Source organism: Poecilia formosa, unplaced genomic scaffold (genome assembly GCF_000485575.1).
Source record: "Poecilia formosa unplaced genomic scaffold, Poecilia_formosa-5.1.2 Scaffold400, whole genome shotgun sequence".
NCBI classification, from domain to species: domain Eukaryota; kingdom Metazoa; phylum Chordata; class Actinopteri; order Cyprinodontiformes; family Poeciliidae; genus Poecilia; species Poecilia formosa.
Genome location: NW_006800339.1, coordinates 1 through 16,322, shown reverse-complemented (window position 1 = coordinate 16,322; position 16,322 = coordinate 1). Strand labels below are relative to the sequence as shown.

Genomic DNA, 16,322 nt, shown 5'->3' with positions numbered 1-16,322 from the left:
TTAAAAAAGAGGAAATTATATAATTTATTGTTGTAAACTAAAATATGGCAACATTTTCTTTCACTAACTTTAGAAAAAAAAGCTCAATTTTAATAACTCATAATTCATTGAGCCATTAGGAATAATAAGTACCAATTACACTGAAACAATCCAAATAAATTGTGTTAAATGACCTTTCTGCTCAAATTAAATGCTTAAGCACAATATAAAAAAAAAATAACAAAAAAATCTCTAAAAAAATTTATTGCTACATTTTCTGTCATTTAGCAAATATAAATAATTTGGGTTATTGTAACTGGCCTGAAACAGAAAAAACCAATAAATTAAAAACGGCTTTAACTTCAAACTATAACAAACAAACAAACAAACAAACAAATAAATAAATAAATGTGTCTTTTTGGTTTAAAATGTAAGTAATTTTTTCCCCCAAAATTTAGGCTTTTAATAAAACGTTAGATTCCATTTTATGACAAAACTGTGTAGTTTGAATATGAAGCACTTTCCAACCCTTGGAATTAAACCTAATTGATATTCAAGGATTTTCCAGCACCTGTACGAACCCCAAAGAAAGAAACACAGAGACCCACCGAGGTCAGGTCTGAAGATGACTCGGGTTTGGAGACGTTGTGGCTGTTGAAGAAAATGGATTTTCTTTCTGAAAGGCGCAGAAGAAGAAACACAGAAAAACAAAAGATGAGTTTCTCATCCCGGCCTGCACGTGGCAGCAGAGGTCAGCAGTTACAAGGAGTCACACAGGAACCCAAAGTGAGTCACTTTAAAATATGGATTTGTTAAATGCAGCTGCTTAGGGTTACAGTTTGCTTCGTGTTTGATTTGACACATCAAATGTTGATTCAGAAAGTAAAATTTGCTGAAAAAAAAACAAAAACATGACATTATGCTTCACTGTTGTTCTTAAATACTAAACAAAACATGAAAACAGCTGCTGGGAAAACTTTATTCACAAAATTCACAAACTGTGCTTTAAAGAAGAATCTGCAAAGTGAACTTTTTAAGAGTAAAAGTTCGTCCAGGTGTTGAAATGCAGAAATTACGTAATGCAGGAGGAACTGTGATGAAAGGATAAAACTGCATTTTAAACCTTCACTTTCCTTCTGTTTTTATATATTTCTTATTTCTAATTTTCTGAAGCTGTGGAGGAAAAAAAAATCTAAGTTCATAATGATCTAAATGTTTTGCAACACAGACCAAAAACTTCAAGTAGACAAAAGTCATGGATCACAAAACAATGAGATGTTTTCAAATTTAAATATTAAAAAACATGAAATTTTCCTGCTAAGTAATAAACTGAATGAGGACATATTTAATAGAACAAAGTTTAATATTTGTTGTGGGGCAAAATGTATATTTATTTTGCATTAATTGTTGCTCTGAGGTTATTGTTTTATCACCAAATTGAATTTTTTTGAGTCTGTATACTTGATTAATAGTTGACTGTGTAGTCCAGTTAACGATTAATCTGATTAATAGTTTCGGCCTCACTTTTTATTATCAACTTTCAGAGCATTTAAGAAAACTATTTGTGCAGTTGAGCCACATTTCTGCTATTTAAAATCATCCTGAGAGCCCAGATGGCTCCCAGTATCTACCTGGTCCAATCCCAGTGAGGATCCTGCTTCAGACTGAACGTAACTGTCTGTGTGCAATGACAAACAAAGCAGCTTACTACACTGCAAGTGAAAACGCTTTGTATGAGGGCCTCTACTGTGCAACATGCAAATACGGGAGCCATCCGTCCAGGGGACAGCCCTGCTGCTGAGGAAAAGCCGTGTTTACTCTGAGCAGGGCTAAAAGCTGCTGCAGCCCTTAAAAGGCCAACAGCTGCAATCGCAGGGACATTCAGAGTCGCTTTATGAGCTCTTTTATTGGGTGATCTGAACAAGCAGAGCAGAATGTACCGACGGACCGGTGTGGATGTGCACCGCCTCTGGACTCCTCAGCCGCTTCTCACCTGCAGGCCCAGCAGGGAAGTTCTTCAGGGAGGGCCTCTCCACCACGGTGTAGGAGTCCCCCACCACAAACACCTTGTACAGCACCGCGTTGTGGTTGATGAAGCTCTGGATCACACACGGAGGCTTCACGTCCTTCAGGTCCTCTTCACTGAAGATAATGGCCATCTGAGGAGAGAGGAAAAATGTTAAACCTGACCCCACATCAGTGCTGGTCGCCATTTTAATGGTTTATTAGATTAAAATTAGTTCCAACTAAGAGCCTCAGTTAGACCTTCTTTCAGTGGTGTAGTTTGGCCGCCTTCCAGCAGAGGGCGCCGCTGGTCGTTTTAAGCGGAGCCAAACAGTTTAACAGAAACAAAGATGGCGGCCATGCCAGATCGGTAAACAGTAACAAAGTCCGGTTTGGGATTCAAAATTAACTTTATACGGTTCTGTTTGAAATATAAACACACAATAAGCTACTTAAGCTTCACTTTAAAAGCGCTACGTCGCTAAGTTGACGAAGAAACGTCAACTTTTCATCAAAAATGACTTTTTTGCTACGAAGATGTGGTGTGGTACTTTTTATCTGTACTGTTACTTTAGTAGCATTTCTGCATTTTCTACCCACTGAATGAAAAACAAACATGTACCAAAAATTCACCAGACACAGACCTGCAGTTTTTGTTAAAGTTTTATAGGTTTTTATTGAAAGAAACTGGTTTGGAAAAAAATCTTTTGCCTGGTTTTGTTTAATAAATTATTGTCATTTTGGTCCATTTGATTTTGTAACTTTTAAACATTAAATGATTGATAATTTGATCAGTTACTTGGTACTTGAATAGACTTTTTGCCAAATACTGTTTACTCTTAAGTAATTTCTTTGATGGATACTTTTCACTTTTACTTGAATAAAATTTTTGTGCACTCTGAAACTTTTCATTTTTTATTTTTCTATTCAATAACCAAAGAGATTCTTGTTTTGTTTCATTTTATAAATATCTTTAAATTTAATAAAGTGAGAAAAATAACATTTTTTTCTGATTGTCTTGTCACTATTTAATACACACATTTTTTTATTTAGTATATTATAATTTTTTTAACCCTTTATGATGTGGAACGATGGTCAGCCCTTTTTATGCGGGAGAAAAGTCAGGCTTTTAGAAAAATGGCTGCTTATCAAGTAATCAGTCAATTGACAGGATCAGTCATTTTTAGATTAATTAATTAATTTCTAAGTTGCATCCCTAAAGTGGAGCAACGATGCTGCTGGTTTCATTCATTTCATTCTGGTGTTTGAACTGAATTAATGGTCAATCCCAAGGTGTTCCAGTAGCTACAAGAAGTAAAGTTTCTCACCTCATGGGAGTTGGTGCCATGAGCCACACGTGTTTTGCAAACTGTGGAGGAAATTCAGATGGTCAGAACTCAAACGGATCTCCAGCAGAGTTCATAAAAACCGTGGGTAAAAGATGGAGACTCACTGAAGGGGAATGTGAGACCCTGCAGCTTGATCTGCTCCAGAACGTCCGGGGTGCACTCCGTGTTGAGGACCATGAAGGGAGGAGAGCAAATCCTCTCATCTAACAACAGAAGAAGAAGAAGAAGAGAGGGACATGAGAAAACAGATTATACCAGAAAATATAACCAAAAACATTTAACTAACTTCATCAAGCCTATGCTAGAAACAGAATGGATAAATATTTAGTACCTGCAGCTAAAATTTGAGTTATTTAGCCTCTCATAAGAGAAAAAAATAGAGCTTTATTATTAAAAGTCAGATTTTCTCCATAATAATCATTAATTTACAAATAAATATTTAACTAGCAAGTTAAATATTCAGTTAAACAACTAGATAAATAGCTAAAGTTTTAGTTACCAAGGTTAATATTTAGCTTCAAACTATTTAGTTTCAAACTGAATATTTGGTTTGAAACCTATATAGTTAGCTTCAAATTAAACATTTAGTTAGCAAGCTACATATTGAGGAATATAGACTACATATTCAGCTTCAAACTACATATTTAGTTAGCATGCTACATAGTTAGCTAAAAATTAAATATTAAACTTTGGCCTAAAACAATTGTTTAGTTGGCACACTAAAGATTGAGCTTAAATATTTAGTTAGCGAGCTACATATGTAGCCTAAAACTACATAGGTAACAAGCAAATCATTTGGCTTGGAGCAAAAATATTTAGTACATTCATTTGTAACCTTAGTAAGTGACGAGGGAGCTGGATCATTAGATCATGTCGACAACATGAGTGATACGTGTGACTGGAAAATCAAGTCCAGCAGCAGGAGCAACTTTACAGGAGCCTTAATGTTTGTGGAAACTGACCTCTCACACATTTCACTGCTGTCATCACAACCTTTAAGAAGCCGTTAGTACGACTCTGGACTGAGCGGAAATGAACTTTAATCACATGTTTATTTAAATAAATCAGTATTCTTCTCAAAAACCAACTCCACTGGTTTGGTAGATCAGCTTTTGAAATGATCCATGTTTAATCAACAGGGATTTAAAAATGTATTCATGAAGCTACACTTTCATTATTTATTAGCATATTAACTTCCCTTATTGATCTGTCAATGCCAGACTTTGTTTTGTTAGTTTATTGCTTCTTATTTTTAGCCAGTCATTAACAGAATAAGTTTGTGATATTGATAATTAAACGTGATTAGCTGCAACAACCATTCAAATTCAGATGTGAGTTTTCAAAGTTTTTGCAAACAGGATTTGACTTTAGTTCCACTTTTCTCTCAAAGATGATATTTAAATATAAATATGAGTTTTAAAGTTATTTTATGTCTCTTCAAACATGTTTCAACATCATGAATAAATAAAAACGAATAACAAAAGAAACGTTAAGACGTTATCACATTTAAACACAATGAGTTTCATTGGTTTATATGCAGAGGAAATAGTGGGCATATAGAGTTTTTATAAGTTTTTAATGGTATATAGACACATCAATGCAAATGTATTAAACTGTTATTAAAAGATAAGATTTGAGACCAATAATAAACATATAAAGTAATAACTAATAACATGAATGGAAATTACTGATTTCTTTTAGAAGGCTGGTAGAGTTGAAAAGCACTAAATAAATCTGATGTCATTTAATAACAGTTAATATTATTATTAATATTACAACAGTTGCAAAAATCTAGACTCCACACATCTTCATTTTGTCACATTTTGTTAAGATGAAGCTAAACAAGCTAAAATAAAATGCAGCTTTAAAAATACAGTGTTGAACTTGGGGAAACATTTGAGACTAGAAGATAAAAATATTAAACCTAAATCATTTGATTGTAGCGAAACAGTTGTTCTAGTTTTTAGCTCATTAGAAATCAAATAAAGGTTTGGCAAAACTTTCATTTCCAAGAACAGGCTGCATAAAAAAATTTAATCTAATTGGTGCATTTTTGCGTTTAAGTTCCTCATATCTGAGTGAAAACAAAATAAAACTCAAGAAGAAACAATGTAGTTCCAGATAAAACCAGAAACAATTTTGCAGCTGTAAACATTTCAACACCTGACTCATGTGACAGGCAGGTGAAACAGTCATGCATATATTATTGTTTTAAATGTTTTCACCATTAAACACACCAGCTTGTAACTGAGTGGAACTCCCTGCAGTTATGCAACCGTTTCAGGAGGAACTGCACGCCGTCATTAAGAAGTCATCAGGTCTGTCAACCGCCCATTACGGCTAATGCTTGGCCTCTTTCCGTCTTATCTCCAGCAGACGACAGTAAAAAGCCTGTTTACATCATGGTTTGCATCACTTCCTGCAGCGGGGAGCTCCCAGCAGGAGTGAACAGGATCCAGAGCGCTGCATCTATCTGCTCGCTACGCGCGTTTTAAACGAGGTAAATATTAGCTCAGGCGAAACCAAACACCGCAGCCTGACCTGCCTTTGTGCAACAGACAGCAGAAGGTGTGAAAACGGAGTGTTTTATTTTTAAACAAAATGAATAAACAGGTGATAATTACACAGACTATTAAGGACAGACTCTGAGAAACTAAAAAAAACGACATATGAGTAGAATAAAGACAACAAAACTAACAGAAGATGTAAAATGAACTGAATGAAGTTTTAATGAAACCAAAGCTTCAATAGTTAGTTTCTGTAATCACTGATATCAATAATATTTTCTAGTATTAATCCTTTATTCTCTTATAACTTCTTGTTGTACAACTTTATTTTTGTACTTTTGTCTTGTGTCACAATATTACGACTTTTCTCGTAGTGCTCCGACTTTATTTTCATAATATTATGACTTTTTGTGGTACAACTTTTCTCTCGCAATATTAAACTATATTCTCATACAGTGATGGTCGATCGACAAAAAGTCATACGGCAAAAAACAAAGAAGGTCGTACGACTTTTTTGTGAAACCGTTATGACTATTCTGGTAATACAATGATTATTTTATTTATTATGACTTTTTCCTCATAGTATTTCTACTATATTCCCATATTATTTGTTTAAACTTTATTCTCGTATCATTTCGACTTTATTCCCGTAATATTCTGACTTTGTCATAGATAACAAAAAATTATCCATGACAAAGTGACTTAAATGTCACACAGTTTAAGTCAAAATTCTGTCTTGAATTTTATAGGAAGCAGTGAATAAGTAAGTACACCCCCTGACTCATCTGTGTGTTTAAGGCACACCTGTAACACAACAGAGAGGTGATGACCTTTGTGAGCTGCGGGTTTAAAGCCGGGGTCCTCCAGCTCTGGGGATTTAACTACATCAAAGTCAGCAGAATCCAGCTGAGCCGGAGAAGCTGCTGCACAGGAACCAGCAGGACTCACTGCTGGGTTAGTTTAACTTAAAAAGTGACAAAAAATAAAAATACATTTTTAAAATAGTCGCATTTTCCTGCTTTTTTTATTCCAATTTTTTCATTAGTTTTTACAACATTCAGGACATCAGTGCACAAAACATTTACCTGGTTGAGTTTTTATTATTATTTTTATCTCTGTGTTCAATTTTTTCATGTTTTTTTAAGCATCTGGACCAAAAGGTGTTAAATTTCCCTTTATTGATTTCTGAATGGCATTTATCTGCAGATGCATCAGGAACAAGCAACAAAGTGATTGATACATTGATTAGACAATGAATTTCTGATGGTAGTCAGCTGGTAAAAGCTGATACTAAAGTCTAAATCAATGTAAAAAGGCTTTTATTTTGGTTTTTCTGAGCTTTTTTCCCAGCCTTCTACCTGCAATGACGAAACCATCAACGTAAAACAGATTCATCCTTTCCTAATCAATCATTTTTACATTTTTTGCTCAAAAACTAACAGCTGCCTTCTTTTATGCGTCTGCATTAATCTCACTCTCACAGTGAACATGTGTGCAACAAATACCAGTTTTTCTATTCTTTTAATTTTATTTTTTTGGTATATTTTTTAGAAATACCACGTAAATATTTTTAAAACTGCTTTTAATCCCATGAAACACATGGACATTGGGCATATTTGCGTGCCGCATATGAGACATTTAACGGTGATCATATTAATGTTTTTCTTTTTAAAGAATATATTTTTAATCAGTTTGCAAACAAAATTTGCAAAAAGACAAGAAGTTGTTGAAATAAACTGTAGACAGTTTGCAAAGCTCCATTTTATGACAAGTTCCGAGAAGACGAATGACGCTTGCCGACTCTGAACCTGGTTCTGATTCTGTGTGAAATGAGTTGGAAAACTGTGGATAGTCACGAATAACCGCTTGATGTTCCACAGACAAAACACCCGATGCTGCAGCGCTGCAGCGTCCACGTTGCGTCAGCGAACCACGGGGGCTGCTGGTGTAAAGACACGTCAAACAGAGCCGTCACACGACTGAAACCTTGTCAAACAGAAAGCGTTTCAGGTCCAGAGCCGACGATTGATGGTAAAGAAAGCGGGAGCGGGAATGCTGCGCTCTGCCGGAGGATCAATCTGCGGTTCTGTCTAAACACGGAACGCCTGGAGGAGACCCAGCGGAGCCGAACAACTCAGTCACCAGAAGTCTGTCAAACACCTGGAGGCACGCTCAGCCCTTCAGGCTGTTAGGAAACAATCATCTCATTTACTTTTTATTTTGCTTTCAAGCTTGCTCACAAAAATCCCCTCAGAAAACTTCCTCCTTTCGAAGAACCGGGACTCCTCTTCTTATTAAAATAGGGAAATCCGACACATTTCTGCTATTTTCCCAAATATTACAGTAATACTCGTTTATCAAACAATGAGGGACAACAGAGATCCCATCTGTTTGCTCGTCATCAGCTGCTTTGAGCAAACAAAGCAGCTGATGCATCCGTCTACACTTAAAAACAAAATCTTAACAAGTATTTCTGGTTTTTAGTGCAAACATCTTAGTACACTTGAAATAAGACAAAACTAGCTTACAAGTAACTTTTCATTGGGAAGTAAATACTTCCTTAATATTAAAAATAGAATTAGTTTCACTGGTAGATTATTTGACTTATAAACAGACATTTTCCAAGTTCTGAAAGAAATAACTTTCCAAAAGAACGAATGCTTTTTCATCAATTTTAAGGACTTTTTTACTTGAACAACCTCATCTATTGCACAAAAGTTACTTATAAGTTAGCTTTGTCTTTTTTCAAGTGTATTAAGATATTTGTAGTAGAAACTAGACCAAGAATACTTGGTAAGATTTTGTGTTTTTGCAGTGCATTTCAGGTGGAGATCATGGGGATTCAGGAATATTTGTAAAAAATTAAGCTCCTTATTTGTTTGTGTCACCTTTTTGCCTTTACTTCCTTTCATTTGTATAATCTCTGGTTAACTTCCGGTTGTTTGACGCTTTTATTTTGACAGGACAACTTCCGCTTTATGCATTATCGAACAGCAGCTTAGCGAAAACAAGTTGTAACTGAATTTATAAAACTTAACTTGATAGTAGTACGATTTTGACAGTGGTTAAAACTGTGCATTTGTTTTATTGTATGCAAAAACTAGAGTAGTTTTGAGACTGTAGCCAATATTTTTAATTGTAAACGTTATTTCTAAGCTACGAACGTTACAGTTGTAAGAGGAAACATAAACGGACACCTTCTCTGGCTCGGAGAGGAAACATAAAACGCTATTAAGTTCAAACTTACAGTAAGAAGCTTCTCGAGTGTTTATATTTCCAAACAAAACCGCATCGAGTGTATTTTTCACACCACCAGACTCCGCTTGGACCGTTTCTCTTTAGCGTTATGGTACCGCCGCCATCTTTATTTCTGCATCAACGGTGGGCGATGCTTCATGATGACCGGCAGCGCCGTCTGCTGGATGGCGGTCAACTACAACACTAAAATAATGTATAACAGACGCCATTAGTTAACCGATTGGACCCAATTTTAATGTAATTAACCTTTAAATCGACAATTTACCGTAAGTCGTCTAATTGTTTGTATCACTACCGCTTCCCTCTGGATATGAGGGGCTTCTCCTTTTAGGCCTAGGTTGCCACGGCAGCCGCTTAAGGACTCCAGAACCCAGTTTAAGCCCAGTTCATCACGAACATAACGACTAAAATCCTCTGACATGGCTGTGATCCACTGAAACCAGCCGGCCACAGTGAGACAGAACGACGCAGTTTGGCTCTGTTATGCAACAAGCCATCGCGTCTGTTTAGACAGAAAAAAACAAAGAAACGGCTCCTCTTCTTCTTCTCCTGCTTCTATTTTAGGAACGCTGAGGCACGTCCGACCCGCCGATCCAATGCTCTGACTCCAGCCTGCAGCCCCTCGCTCTCAACAAATAATTTAAAGGTTTACGCTCCCTGCCTTATAGGGAGGTGACGGGATGTGATTTCCCACCGGGGAATGTGGCCCCTGTCGTCAGCGACCCGCAGGCTAAAACACACTTTATGGGTTGGTCGGGAAACGAGCGACTCTGAGCCCAGTTTACAACTTCAGAGTTTCTCCTGTAAACAAGGAGAGGAGTTATGGGTTCGGAATTAAAAAGCAGAACCAAAGCTAGAAGGAACGGGGTTTAACAGCAAACCTTGCACGAATCCACAGTAACAGAAATGTTTTGGTTTAACAGATGACAGAAACTGTGAAAAAAATTTCCTTCACTGATCTGCTTACAAAATACGATGGACACCAACTGAAAAGTCCACAGTGGTCTCTGAAATCAGTAATAATATATCTTAACACGTGATCGATATCAATAGATGTAATATTCGATAATTTCACTGAACATGAAAAGCCAAATTTGGTAATGCACTCTGGAACAAAAAATCTGACCCAGTAATACCAGTTCTTCCAGTTCTGTTAGGAAAGCATGACAAAAACAATCCACAAACTACTGTGAATTAAACCCAAAACATTCGACCCAAATTAAATGGTTATGCTAAATGATAGGAAACGTTTAAATCTGAAGTGATAAGAATCTAAAAAAATATCTCTCTCACCGTAATTTATTTATAAATAGAAATTATTTTGGTAACCACACCTGACCAAAAACAGGAAAAAATTTAGTCTGATCTAAGGCAGCGAGAAGAAAATGGCTGTTCGTGGTAAATATCTGATTTCAACATGACGATCCAGAACTGGGGCACGACAAAAACAAAGAGAAGAAAAATACAAAATTCAGATTTTTATTGCAGAATTCTATTTTTCTAAAGAAAATAAAGTAAAATTAAGAAAAAGTAACTTCTTTCCCCACCAAGAATTCTGACTTTAAACTCAAAGTTCAGATTTTCATTTACTCAGAATAAAATAAAATAAAAGAATTCTCATTTTGTCCTGAGAATTTAAGTTTTTTCTCGAAATTCTGACTTTTTTCTCAGAATTCTCACTTTTTTTAAATAATTCTCACTTTGTTCTCAGAATTCTAATTTTCTCTCAGAATTCTACATTTTTCTCAGAGATTGGACTTTTTTTAAGAATTCTGACTTTCTTCTCAGACTTCTCATCTTTTTCTCACAATTTTAAATTTTTCTCAGGATTTTTACCTTTTTGAAGAATCCTGACTTTAACCTTAAAATGCAGATTTTTTTTTATTTTTTGTTTATTTTTATTTTATTTTATTTTTTTTTACAGAATTTTTATTTTAATTTATTTATTTTTGAAGAATTTTGACTTTAACCAGACAGGCACTGTGAGGTTGCTGATGGATGATGAAACTCTGAAAAATTACAATCCCTCTGTTAAGCAAAAACTTGCTTAAGTCCAACATGTTCCTCCTCCTCCTTCCTTAATTTCTTTAAAAAAAATCTACTTGTCCAACAATTCAACAAAACTCTCTCTTCCGGCCTGATTATGCAGCAACAAGCGAGCGGTCAGCCAATCGGCAGTCTCTTACCTTGCATACACTTTTCTATTCTGTGGACGAGCTGGTAGGACTTGCAGCGGTCCAGCAGGGTTCGGATGGCGGGGAGAGGGTCCAGGACGATGGTCTCAGGGTGTGCGTCAATGTAGTCCTGAAAACGGAGATGGAAACAAAAACATCTGGGCTCATTTTCAGGGTTTTAATCAGGTTGATGTTTTAAAGTCCACTGGCAGGGGCTAATGTTCGTGATATAAGACCACATCACAGAAATTCTTCCTAAATCGCCATAAAACAGATGATTTAAATGGAGCTTGTTTTATGGCCATGACGAGTTTGCAGCTCCTCTCTGTGCTTCGATGTTCTCTAGACAACCAGATAAGAAAAAAGCAGCGAACAAAGACTCACGGCAGCCTGGTTACGGTCAGGGTTCAAACACTTTTCCTACAGTAAAACTCAAGCACTTCTTAAGGATTCCCAAGGTAGCTTTTCAAACCTTTCAAGCACCACACTTTGGAGATAAAAACTAAAATTAACTAAAAAAATACAGTTTCACTTCACTCTGACATAATTTATTACTGTATTTTACATTCCAGAGCAGGGAAAGGTAAACTAAAATATAGCAAAATTTAAAGTTTTGAAGCGTCGCTCTTACTACACACCAACAATTTCAAATGTCTATCGGTAAATCATTGAGCCATTAGGAATAATACATATTTATTACACTGAAATATTCCAAACATATCAGTTAAGGTAAATGACATTTTGTTCAAATTAAATGCATATAAAGAAAGTTACAAAAAAATCTCTAAAAAATGTTTTTGTTATTCATATTTTAACAAATATGAATAATTTTGGTAATCCTGACCTAAAATAAGAAAAAAATGGTCTGATTTAACTTCAGACAATGAAAAAGTTTTTTTATTATCTTGTGTCAATTATAAAGAATGTTTTCCAAATTTAGGTTTATAATCCAGCGTTAGATTACACTTTATTACAAATACGCCCAGTTTGAATATCCAGCACTTTCAAGGACTTCAAACAAAATTCAAGCACTTTCCAAATCTTGAAAACACCAAACTGAAATTCAAACATTTTCAGGGATTTCAAGCGAACCGTAGTTAAAGCTGCTTTGGCTTGTAGAGTGAACCGAAGGTTTCTGTGTCCTGAAAACTATAATTTTCAACTTCTATTTGAAGTCTTGAGATTTCTTGTTTGTTCACCTCCAATATGTTTTCATTACTCCGTCCCTGATCAGTTGCTGATTTGCTTTTCTACCACAAGCAAAAACCAGGAGCCGCCTTTCCGCTCACACATCTCCGTCCCTGGATATGTAAACCTGAATCGGAGCGTGGCCGCGGCTCGGTCTGCGCTTGGCGGATCGCTCGATGCTCGCCGGCGGCTCTGTGGAGGTTACATCACCGCGTCTCTGTCTGCCGGCTGCTCGGTCAGCATGAGGTCGCCTGCTTTACATAACCACACGCTCTTTCTCCACTCCTGCTGTCTGTTTGTGACTCTGCTGACTCTCTCCACACCCAACAACCCCCCTCCGCATTCAACAGATCCGTCTGCTTGGTGGTACTTCAGTATCTCTACTGGGGCGGAAACGATTAATCGGATTAGTCGTGATTAATCAGTTACTGAAATAATCGTCAACTAATTTACTAATTTACTGGAGGATACAGTCTTAAAAAAGGCTATTTACCGAAAGAACAACACACTCAGAGCAATAACTAAGCCAAAATTATACAATATATACATATATTTTACTTTTAAGACCATAAAACGTTTAAACGTTTTACCCAAAACTCCACAAGTCGCCTCATAGTTTTAGCTTCACCAGATTCAAAGTAGCTAAAGCAATGCCGTGTTATTGCGTTTTAGGCAATAAAATGTTTATTTTCTTATTTATAAAAGGAAGTTGATTGTTTATCAGCATCTTTTCATGTATGTCTAATATTATAAAGATTTAAATTAAAAATCTGCAGAATCTCCTTTTAAATCTCCTGTTTAAAAGGAGAATTATTTTTACAGAGTTTGAATGAGGTGAAGCTAAAACTATACCACTTGAGGAGATCTGGGTAAAACCTATGGTTTTTTATGTTAAATGTAAAATGCATGGTTTCTCCCCAGTGTATTATAAGCCTGGTGGACCACCAGGCTGGACTTGTTCCCTCACCAGGCTTAGCATTGTTTATTTAAGTTTTTTTAAATGCTTGCATCTTTTAATACGTTCAGGTATTAGTCTTCCAATTTTTAACTTAAAAACATGACGGGCCGCTGGATGAATGAACCACCGGGTTTAGCAAGTTTTCTTGGGGAAAACCTTGAAAATGTATATATATATTTTGTACAGTTTTGGCCTAATTACTCCTCTGAGTGTGTTGTTCTTTCAGCAAATTGCCTTTATTGATTCCAGTTAACGATTAATCGATTACTAAACTCGTCCACGATTATTTCAATCATCAATCCAACACGATTAATCGTTTCAGCCCTAATGTTATACAAGATGCTGAAACTCACCAGACCTTCTATTTTCTTCTGAATTTCAGAGGAAAAACAGAAGAACGGAGAGGAGAGGGGGAGGAGAGAAAAGTCTCTTCAGCAGGTGCTGCAGGAGAGAAGCAGCCAGACGTATGTCAGCGTGGGCGTAGGAGAGGCCTGCTGATGTTTCTCTGCTCTGGAGCAAATCTCCTCTAACACATAAAATACATACAGGCATATTTCTGCATTTACATCAACTGACTCCAAACGGGTTGGATTTACATCAGGCTGTAAATCCACCAGAACACAGTTAATGTTTGTAGAAACCGGGTTCGGTTCTTCGGCCAGCTCCAGAGAAATATTCTGCATTTATTTTGCAACACGGAGCGCAGCTCTAACCCCTGAGTCACTGCAGAGAAACCAAGCATGACATTTTGTTTTAACTGAAGAGCAGTAACAGAGAGGAATGCTTCTTCCTCTGCAGCACAAAGATTCATTAAAATAACAGCAGCATGATGGTAAGAAAGGAGACAACGCTCATAAATTTCACAGATCTGTAAACACAGAGGAAACCCAGGATTGGTTTAGCCCGACCTGTTCTCCTCTGAGAGAAATACCTTTTAACAAAATGTACACTGATGAGTCAAAACATTATGGCTATGGTTTTCTTTCTTTTTGTTTTTTTACCAAAATGCGACTCATATTAACATTTTTCACGGCAGTCTGAACGGCCCAATTCTGATATTCACCCCAAAAATATCTGCTATATGGCACTAAATTAGATATAGAGCTGGTACTAATAATTATCATGCTAAAGGATTATTCTATCTATTATTCTGACACTTAATTGATTAATCAGATTAAAAAAACTTGGAACATTCCACAGATTTTTATTTATTCACTTAAGCCTTTTCATACTTTATAATTACATCAAAAGATGCAAAACAATCAATAATTTAATTCCTTTTTAAAATAAGAAAACAAACAACATAGTATTTCTTTATTGAATTTGAAACTGGTGAAGTTTAGGGTAAAACATATTTGCCAAGTTTTATTTTTGTCTGTAAATACAAGACAAAAAACCCTTGTCTTTTAATTAATTGCGTTCTGTTAATGCTTTTCAATGATGTACGGCTGTATATTGTGCATGGGTTGGCAGCCATTTTCACATGTGAGTGTAAATGCTGGGTTGGGGGCGTGGCCAACAGCAGCTTTAGATTTGAAGTGACAAGACGCCCTAAAACAGCTCAAAATAAGCAGAACTGACCAGACTAAAATCTTATTATGTAAGGATGCTGTTAAAGGAAGCATAAATATCCCACCCACTAGCAGGCGCCATGATGGAGAGTTAATCGGTGGTCTTTACCTGTCAGTGGTCATAATGTTATGCCTTATTTGGCTGTTTGGGCGTAACTGAGCTTCATATTCTCCTTGAGTACCACCACTTGTACCAGAACTCCAGAACGCTGCACTCTGACTTCCTGTTTCTCCTCCCAAAGGTGTCAGGAGAACCACTGTCATGACGCCGATCACGATCCCAGTTTCTATGAATCCGCTGGAGTGACCGGGTCAAAGTCAGAGCAATAAATTCATTATACACAATCTGCTGCTCCGCCAGCTACACAAACACAAACAGCAGATCGTTTCCCAGTGGGAGGATCCTCACCTCGGATCTCCAGGTTTACCAAATGCTGAAGTTCAGCCGATGACGTCCCCGATTCCCTGAACTGGGACCAGTTTCAGATGAAAATATGAACCTCATAAATGTTTACTGTCTCTGGCAGCAAACAGAGTGCAGATACGGACCGGCAGCAAATCTCTCAGACTGCTGCCGGGTCTCATGACCCTTAGAGGTCGCCACATACTGGGCCGAGTTGTTTGGATCTCGCTGACCTGGATTTATTCTGCTTAAGACTCAGTTAAAGCACAGTGTTATATAATCAGAGTGTTCACAACAGCCTCAGAAGAACTGATTCTTTGGAAATTTGTAGTTTTTTTATTCTAGAAAGAGTGGCGGCACTTCCTTTCCCTCAAAGGTAAGGCTTTGGTGACTGCTGTGTAGGGTGGGAATGTATCGTTGTATCGTGAAAAATTTCTTATCCTGCCACAATAAATTTGAATTATTGATAGTAAATTAAAAAAAAAGAAAACTGACAGCAGAGAAAATTACAAAAATAACATTTCTAAATCATACTGTTTGCTCTTCAAAATCTGATTAAATGTGTGAAGTAGAGCAATTTAAATCACACTTTCTTCAGTAAGTGGGATCCTGAAGAAGCATGTTTGTCCTGGAAATGTTTTTCAGAACAATATTTATTTTTATGGTGCTATGAATGCTGTCCCATGCAGTCACACTCAAACAGTTACCTAAAAATAAGTAATAATAGTTTTATCAAATTAAGATCCTTATCACAGAGGAGTCCAAAAGTTTTGCCAAGTGGACTAAAAAAGCAAAACCCAAAATCCAGCAAAGTAACTCAATATTTATTGTAGATCCAAAACCGGAAAGGAATTTTTATGAAGGTGTATTACGGCCATTGTACATAGACAAAAGGTGAACATTTTCTCCAAAAACTCTGAAATTTTGTGAA

General features: G+C 36.5%; 1 protein-coding gene across 1 annotated transcript in view; it reads right to left on the bottom strand.

Annotated features, from left to right (window-relative positions):
• Positions 1–11,440, bottom strand: part of itpk1b (inositol-tetrakisphosphate 1-kinase b) — a gene marked incomplete at its 5' end in the record, with an annotated part of 14,965 nt that extends 3,525 nt beyond the window's left edge. The window contains 5 exons of the mRNA XM_016663024.1: positions 530–655; positions 1,973–2,138; positions 3,312–3,352; positions 3,437–3,535; positions 11,284–11,440. Coding sequence (XP_016518510.1) covers positions 530–655; positions 1,973–2,138; positions 3,312–3,352; positions 3,437–3,535; positions 11,284–11,440 — 589 coding nt within the window. The remainder of the gene's footprint in view (positions 1–529; positions 656–1,972; positions 2,139–3,311; positions 3,353–3,436; positions 3,536–11,283) is intronic.
• Positions 11,441–16,322: the final 4,882 nt, after the last annotated feature.